This window comes from Electrophorus electricus, chromosome 19 (genome assembly GCF_041902795.1).
Source record: "Electrophorus electricus isolate QZ-2024a chromosome 19, ASM4190279v1, whole genome shotgun sequence".
In the NCBI taxonomy this organism is placed as follows: domain Eukaryota; kingdom Metazoa; phylum Chordata; class Actinopteri; order Gymnotiformes; family Gymnotidae; genus Electrophorus; species Electrophorus electricus.
Window position 1 is genome coordinate 19280001 of NC_137515.1, and position 8247 is coordinate 19288247.

The 8247-nt window shown below is 47.9% G+C and overlaps 2 protein-coding genes across 8 annotated transcripts in view; both read right to left on the reverse strand.

Annotated features, from left to right (window-relative positions):
- smtna (smoothelin a) overlaps positions 1–3886 on the reverse strand; it is a 10149-nt gene extending 6263 nt beyond the window's left edge. For 2 of the 4 annotated variants that reach the window (XM_081701862.1, XM_081701863.1), the window contains exons 1-2: positions 3569–3701; positions 132–319 (exon numbers count right to left, since the gene is read on the reverse strand). The gene's annotated coding sequence lies outside the window, so the exon portion shown is untranslated. Of the gene's footprint in view, positions 1–131; positions 320–3568 lie in introns of all 4 variants that reach the window. The other 2 variants (XM_081701861.1, XM_035535778.2) reach the window with 2 other exon arrangements.
- slc35e4 (solute carrier family 35 member E4) lies at positions 1488–8101 on the reverse strand. 4 transcript variants are annotated; one of them, XM_035535925.2, is made up of 4 exons: positions 8012–8101; positions 7390–7462; positions 6547–7157; positions 1488–4705 (listed from the first exon to the last, which is right to left on the reverse strand). In XM_035535925.2, exons 3-4 carry the CDS (start codon positions 7136–7138, stop codon positions 3966–3968), a joined length of 1332 nt encoding a protein of 443 aa, XP_035391818.1. In that variant the 5' UTR covers positions 7139–7157; positions 7390–7462; positions 8012–8101; the 3' UTR covers positions 1488–3965. The 4 variants fall into 4 exon arrangements, with proteins under 4 accessions (XP_035391818.1, XP_026874893.2, XP_081557985.1 ...); XM_027019092.3 differs by lacking the exon at positions 7390–7462; XM_081701859.1 differs by lacking the exon at positions 7390–7462 and having other exon boundaries at positions 6547–7174; positions 8012–8028.
- Positions 8102–8247: the final 146 nt, after the last annotated feature.

An 8247-nucleotide genomic window follows, 5' to 3' on the forward strand; every position in this document is an offset into this window, starting at 1 on the left:
CCAAAACTATTTGAGTACTAGTCAGTTATTCCGAACACTGTAATGTGCCTTTTCATCCTTCTCAGTGAGAAGATTGATGAGGTGACCTGCTTCAGGTCACCTGAGTGGAGGAGAAAAGAGCTGGATCTCACCTGCGCTGGAGCACCTTGGGGAGCTGCTGTCCTGGACTGCTTATTGGCTGCTGGGTGCGGCTGCGTGAGCTCTTGTCCAGCTCCGCTCGCGCACTATGTCACTGCCAGACTGTGGGAGTTTTTCAGCGCCCTCAGGAGACCCCTCCCAGTCCAGTCCTGTGCCAGGGTCACAAGCAGGCTGAGAGGAGCTGCAGGAGGAGACAGGAATGAGGAAGATACGAGCACTAGACGTTTAGGTCCTGACAGACCAGTGGTTTCTTTCTTTCACAAGGCAGAAATGCATTCTTAAGTAAAACTATGCTAAAACTAGAATATTTCATTAACATGATACAAAGAAAGTGCCACCTTCAAGTGGCCTTTTTAAAAAATGTTTTATTTAAGATGCCAAAAAACATCATAGTTGTTTGTATCTGAGGTTTATCACACTAAGCCAAAACTGTATCTATGCCATCATTAGCAAAATGTTCCAAACCAGAATGTTTCCACTACTCACACCTGAGTTTATAATGTGGTCCAAGAAAAGATCCTATGTTGTGTGTTTTAGCAGATGTTCATAATAATTATGAAAGTGGTCCACCGAGTTGAGGGGAGGGGTCACTGCTGAGAGTGGAACTCTGCCTTATTAAGGCAAATCAAAGATTGCTGTTGCCTAGCACTGCTGCTGTTTACATACAAGACATCCTCTACTGTTCTATACACATACACACACACACACACAAAACCATCTCTGTTTCAGATGTCAAAGCCAAAGTGTTTTTGAACTACTTTTTGACACTTTGACTATGAGGCTGAGATGATGGGATACGTCTTAGTGAAGTCAGAGGCTTGGGCCCCCCCTTGTGGTGCAACTTGTTTATTACAACATATTTTAACAGCAGGGGTACATTTATCATTGATGATTGAAGGTGAAGGTCGTCTGTGGCAAGTTTAGGGGCGTGTCATTTCAAACCTGGTAAAGTGAGTTTTTAGAAATCTACAAGGCTGTAGTTATTGTTATGAGCACTTGCTCATCTTGGATGGCGTCTAGCTGCGCTTGTGAGTGGACCAGCAGGGGGCGCCTCGCTTCTTTCTTCACTCTTCCCTCTATCTGTGACTGCTGGGAGAAGAGGAGCAAGAAGGGATGAGAAATAAAAGAGGAGATAAAGGAGGAGGGTGTTGAGAGGAGGAAGGGATGAGAAATAAAAGAGGAGGAGGGGGTTGAGAGATGTGGAGGTAGGAGAAGGGAGCAGTGGGGGTTGGGAGATCAGCATGAGATCAGCATTTTCCTGTCAAAGTGTGCAACGAAAGGCTTTTTCATGAAAGGTAAAGACTGTGTGCGTGTGCGTGCATGTTAACAACATAAAACAGGAGACGAGAGACATTCATGACCCAGTATATTTACTCAGCTTCCTCATCACTGAAAAATACATAAATATTCTAAAATAATTAATGATGTACATCAGACCACCTTCACCAACATGGGCAACCATCCACGTGGTAGCAGCACGCTCACAGAGAAGGCCGTTTGTCCAGGTGTCAGTCCAGCTCATCCCCAGAGCCCTCGCTAATGCATTAGCCACATTGTGCTAGCTGTCTGCTGATCCCAGAACAGTTCGACCTCACGTTAAAGGTCCTCCTCACTGAACAAAATCTCCAAAATTCTCATGTTTGTTGTTGGCTGATGGAATTCAGTAAAAAACAAAAAACACAAACAGCTGACAGGCTGAATGTGAATGCGGAGTACGTCCTAGAATCTTCTAAGCATTCACACAGCACGGGCTCGTCAGTGCTGGGCTCTGTTTGGCTTTTGAGAGCTTTTAACATGTATAAAAAAGTGGTCACCAGCCCAGCACATGTACATATTGCCCCAATACCTTCAACAAAGTCACTGTAACAACAATAGTTCTGTACTGACAGAACTATGCTGTTGTCAAGAGTGCAATTTGAACTCTGCAGACATACAACTGCACTTAGGAAGCACACCATCGTGCAGGCTGGTGAGCCACAGCACGGGTGGTGGGCACTGCCCAACACTGCAGTATGCTCAGTGTGTCTTTAACAAATACAACTTTTGGGGGGCTTTGTGCTTACAGGAAAAAGAGTCCCAGTGGGGCATGAGAAAATGGCTAGCTAAAAGACAAAAACAAACAGAAATGCATCTCCGTTATCTCCAGATAACGTGATTAAACTGAGGCTTGTGTCCCGGTCCCAAACAAACAAGCAAAAAAAAATGCACTCATGTATTTATCAACACTTTAGTTATGCAAGCGAGAGGCTATAAAAAACACGTCCGTCAACACTGTCGTGTTTGCTGAGGCAAATGTTATGTCCAGTTTGAAAGTCAGAGGCATTACAATGTTTTAGTCCACGTTGCCTCAACTTCACCGAGCAGGGGAGCAGCAGGCAGCATGAAATGACCAGTGGATTTGAACCCCTTGTGAAATAAAACCACATTCAGGGGAAAAAAAAAGAAAAAAAAAAGACATATCGTTTCCAGTAGGTGGCGACATAACCACATGACCGTCCCATGCATACAGTCCTGCTGGTGACCTCTGTTAGCGTCGCTGTCCAATAAAGGAACACAATATAAAAGTCCCCGAAATCCATCCTGCAATAGGATGTAATAATACTGTCTGGGGGGAAGTCAAGTAGAACACAAAACATGAAATTAAACCAAAGAAAAAACTGTGGTGAATGAGATAAACCAGAGGAATCACGTTAGCTTGGCACAGAGAAGTTGGAACCACTTTTAATTTCCGCTGAGGCCACACTGTGCAAATGATGTGTCCGCCTCCCCAGAGACCACGTCTAATAATACCACGCTATAATGAGGATTATATGCACGACACACCAACTGTGTTTTTTTAGCAACTGATTAAGGACATTGTTAAAATGCCCATTAATGCCTGGAGGAAAAAAGAGCAATGCATGGCTAGAATACTAACCACAAAATACACAGTGTGAATCTATTAATATTAAAATATAATCACGTAAAATATGCACGAGTACAAGCTGTCCAGGAGCGTAAGGATCAGCCCGTTCGGGATCACTAGCTGGAGCCTGTGTTTCAGAGAGTTCATCTTATTTTCACAGCAAAGCTACTGAAGCTCATTTCATTTGCATCTTTATCCATATGGAAATGTAAGTTTGGAGAAATACACATGCACGCACACACACACCCACCCACACACACGGAGGTGGCCCATGGCTCTGTCCAAAATCAATTTCCTATCTGTGCCAAAATGGAGATCCAGTGATCTTGCCAGTCCACAATTTATTTAAATGTAAGCTTGACAGAGAGCCTCAACAAATTCAACACCCTGTTTGTGTGGCGCTCACCATTTACCAGCTCAGCTGCCCTAAGACCATACCCCAGCCCAGCTAGGGTTAGGGGCAGAAGAGGAACGGCACCTAAACCCTCCACTACTGTTTGTGCTGCTGAGTAGCCATCATTTTACCTGCCCGTGTTACACCCACAGGCACGGCAGGTTCACAGTGGAGACGACAGTCAGTCCGTGAGGCGGCCAGATTTCCGATCCTTCCGCATTCCTGCAGGAGTGAACGTGGACCTGTGCACATCCGAGTGTGTAGGATATTCGTGTTACCTCACGAAAATGGAGGTGATTTTTTTAAAACTAAATAAATAAAAGGCGTGCGCTAAGGTCAGCGGCGTTTCTACAGTCTCGGTCGCTTAAAGCTAACGGCAGCGGCACAGCGTGGAGGCAACGCAGCGCTGCCGTGACTCATCCGGCGGTGCTCCCTCCCACATCCAGCCCAACCCCAGCCCAGTCGGTAGGGCCGCACGAGCTAACCCGCTCTCCAGACTCCCAGCCTGATGATCTGTCCCTGCTCTGTTCAGTCCATTTTCTCATGTGTGTGTTTCTCTGTCCTCCTGTGTAGAACGGTTTCTGGAGACAGCTCCAGAGACAGTTCTGGAACGGACTCCAGAGACGGTTGTCGGTCATGGTATGGTTCTGAAGATTGTTCAAGATATGATTCTACATCATAGTACAGTTCTGGAGATGGATCCATATAGTGGCATACTTCAGTGGACACTTCTAAAGACGACACTACAGAGAGTTCTAAACTTTCCCGGGACGGCCCAGACGTCGATTCTGAACACGGCTCTGGCTCCTGCCGCTGTTCTCCGTCATCGTTCTCCATGTCCCGGCGGGTCCCCGCTGGCCCTCTGGCTCGGCGTGCGTCCAGGTAGCCGGCGATGAGCTCCGAGTTCTGGTAGATGATCATTCCAGAGAGGGTGAGCGCCGCGCCGGCACAGCTGAGCGCCGACAGCTGGCTGCCGAACAGCATCTGGGACAGGAGGAGGTTCCCCACCATGCTCAGGTTGCCCAGGATGTGCAGGGTGACAGCGGACGTCAGGCTGATGACGCAGCAACTGGCCAGGTTGTAGAGCACGGAGCCCAGGCAGCTGAGCAGGATGAATCCCCACAGGCGGCGGTCGTAGTGCTGCAGTGCCTGCAGACCCGCCCAGTTCTCCAGCGCCAACGCAGCCACGGCCAGGATGAGGAAGCTGGGCACAGCCATCAGGTAGAGCAGGAAGACAGAGGGAATCTTCTCCTCCTGTAGCAGGATACCTGGCCAGAGAGAGAGAGAGAGAGAGAGAGAGAGAGAGACAGAGACAGAGACAGAGAGAGAGAGAGACAGAGACAGAGACAGAGACAGAGAGAGAGAGATTTCAACTTTATTAATCAATTACGATATAAACAAGCACACGACATTCAAACACACCTTACAATTTCTAAAAGGAAAAATACCTTTTTTTTTTTTTTTTTAAATCACCAAACCCACTTCTCATCTTTCACAGGGCACAACACATCATTCTAACCCCAAATATTTTCAAAAGTAATCAGATCATTCATAGCAGAATAAAACTTAAAATCTAACATTATACGACTCTTCATTATACCAATACTGCTGTCAGTCTGGCCTTCAATCACACACTTCCTACTGACCCACACTGCCATAGATTACAAGGAAATTGTGCATTCTTCTTCTGTGTGTAATTATACCCACTAATAAAAGGAGTGCTGATGTAGAAACAAACACCAAACTGGTCAAAAATCATTACTAAGAGGCTAAACAAAAGATGTCAACCTGGGACTTTCCATAAAACAGTGAAAAACTGTTTCCCTCGTGGCACAATACGGACACTCAGGACTCCCAGCTGGGTTTAAAACTGGAACAAAAGCATTAGCTGCTACTATACCATGTAGAATTGTAAATCCACTAGAAATCACTGTAAGGCCTCGTCAAAGGTGAGCACTTTCCACGCTGTTAAACCCTTGTCCCAGAGCCAGTTTTTTGCACCAAGGGGTATTGATCCTGCCCTTTAGTTTATCTTTATTTAACACTTTAATACAGGCTCTGTAGAAGGTCTCCCAGACACCTGCTCCAGAGCCGTGTTCTCAACACCAGACAGAGAATATGTGATTCTCACAATCCTCAAGGTCAGGTGTTAGCGACCACCTGGGGAAGGTCGCCAACACAACTAGCGCTGTAGACGGATTAGACCTGAGCAGAACACATGCTTCCTTGGTTAATGCAAATCTCCATTTACCTAGAAGTGGTGACATGAAATGCAAAGAGAGAGAGAGAGAGAGAGAGAGAGAGAGAGAGAGAGAGAGAGAGAGAGAGAGAGAGAGAGAGAGAGAGAGAGAGAGAGAGAGAGAGAGAGAGAGAGAGAGAGAAAGATGTATTAATGGGAATTAAGTAATTACACATTCCCTTTGGAGGTAAATGCCAACTGCTATAACACTGGCTTGTCCGCGTATCACACACTGAAAACTCGCGCTCACGCTCGGACAGCAGGGAGGGCCGTTGGACTCTAAATAGCCCTGAAATGTGACGCCCACCCGGTGACTTGTAGGGGTATTTCTGGACAATCCTGAAGCTCTGGGGAGGTTCAAGAAAAACACACAGACCTTCAGGGAAGGAAACCACTCTCTGTTTCACCCACATCACCTCTCTATCTTTAGAAAAACTTTTCCAACTTTTTCAATCAAACTGCAGCTGTAAAGTTAACCATTTTGTGATTTTAAAGCTTTTACTGCTGATGTTTCCAAAAAGTCTTATCCCCTTTAGGGGGGTCTTATTTCTCTCCCCCCCCCCCCCCACACACACAGTTCATCCTCTTTAGCTGAATATTTTGTTTGTGTAAGACAAATAAGCAGGAGGGAGCAGACGTGCGGTTAGCTCTGTGCGAGACAGACCTCCGCTTCCATAGGAAAACTTAATTGGTGTATGATGTCAGTCTGTCGGTTACCGGAGATCATTTCCGTTCCGAGACGCAACGGCTAGAAATGTTCCCGAATGATTCCGTTACGGTTTCTACTTTGGTCCGTAACCAACCTTAGTCAAAACAAAGTAAAACCCGAATGTATCGCGTAAACACAGTCGCTTTCGCAGCGCTACTCACTTTGCTGGATGCTCTTTACACCTCGCAACAAGGTTGCGGCGAGGACGCAGAAGCAGCCCGTCTGGTCGAACTGGACCTCGCCCAGAATACTGAAGGACGCGCCGAGGCAAATGGGCATCATTGCGGTGTACTTGAGGACGTGGTGCTGCTTCCCGAGGACCAGGGATGATATCGCCAGCGTAAATATCGGCGTGGTGGTGTAGATCATCTGCGCGAAGGACAGTTGCACGTAGCTGAGCCCCACGTTACCGAGCGCGATACTGGCGCAGAAGGTCAGGCTGAGGAGGAGCACCTTGCGCCTGACGCTGCGGGTCAGGTCCGGTCCATCCGTGCGTGTGCGCCGGGCCACCCAGTACTTCACGAGTCCATAGTCCACCACTACCGCCGTGAGCATGTGCAAAGCAGACAGCAGCAGCGGGTATCTGAAGTTGTACACGGCGAATATCCACTTGTTGAGGCTCGATATGGTCGTCCCCGTCACTAGCCACACGACCACGGCCGACAGGAGGTGCAGTATTTCGCCGGGGCTGCTCCTCCGTGTCCCGGCGGCCCGGGATGGCTCGCGTTTGGAGGGGCCATCGGGGCCGATCATGTTCGTTTCATCTTCGCGTCTGCAGGGGAAATACATCTTGGTTTCGCAGAAGAACAACAACAGTGCATCCCTATTTTAACACCACACCGATCCTACACCAGCCGTAAACTCCGGCCGGTTCCTAGTAGCTTCTGCATCTCCTCTGATGCTTTTGCACGTCTTCCCTTATTTACTTTGCTATAGCAACAACGCCCGTTTTGTTGAGGCGGAGAGAGGTACCGCCTGCACGCTCGCATGCACGTGCTGTTTACCGAAAAAAAGGGGGCAGATCACGCGACTAGCGACTGGAACCAGACTTAAACGGCGCTGGTCAATCCCACGTCCCTAGATGAGAGAAATATTCAAAATGTTAACATCAATATGCATGTTTGTCTGAGAGTGTTCATGCAGTCCTAAAGCCCGTGCAGCAGCCGGTCTGAACCCGACAAACCTTGCCGTGAAGCGGCAGCCGGGATGCGCATCTCTGGTCCGCCGCTTTGCGAAGGACGCGCGCGGCCTACATCCGCCGGTCGTGGACACAGCGCTGGCGTTCCCGTGCAACGTTAGACACGATGTCAGCTCACCCGGTGGCGTTAACCGGCCAATTCACGGACGCGCAGTCGACAAAAGCCTCGGTGCTCGCGTAACTGAATGCGAGCTTCATGTTTGTTTTGTATTGTGTTTGTTTGTATCGTGTTGTTTATAAAATATTGTTATGTCTTAGGAGCGATTAGATGAACTATGCTCGGCTGCGCAGTTTAGGACATACACAAGACACCGGTAACCAGCCGGTAACCGGACCGAATACCAGCATCTTAAAGATAGAGGCTCGTTTAACGACCTTTTCGGAGTCCGTCCGATTATTAAATACCAAAGTAATTTCTGTAATCTTACCTCGTGCTGTTAAGGCTGGATGAACGAGCGTCCTCGAGTCCTTCCAGTCGCTTTTGCTGGCAGACCGTCGTGACCGGATCATATGTGCGCGCTGTCTACGTCATCACGGCTCATATATATCAAGGTTTCTCTCTCTCTCTCTCTCTCTCTCTCTCTCTCTCTCTCTCTCTCTCTCTCTCTCTCTCTCACACACACACACACACACACACACACACACACACACGTGTGTGCATATA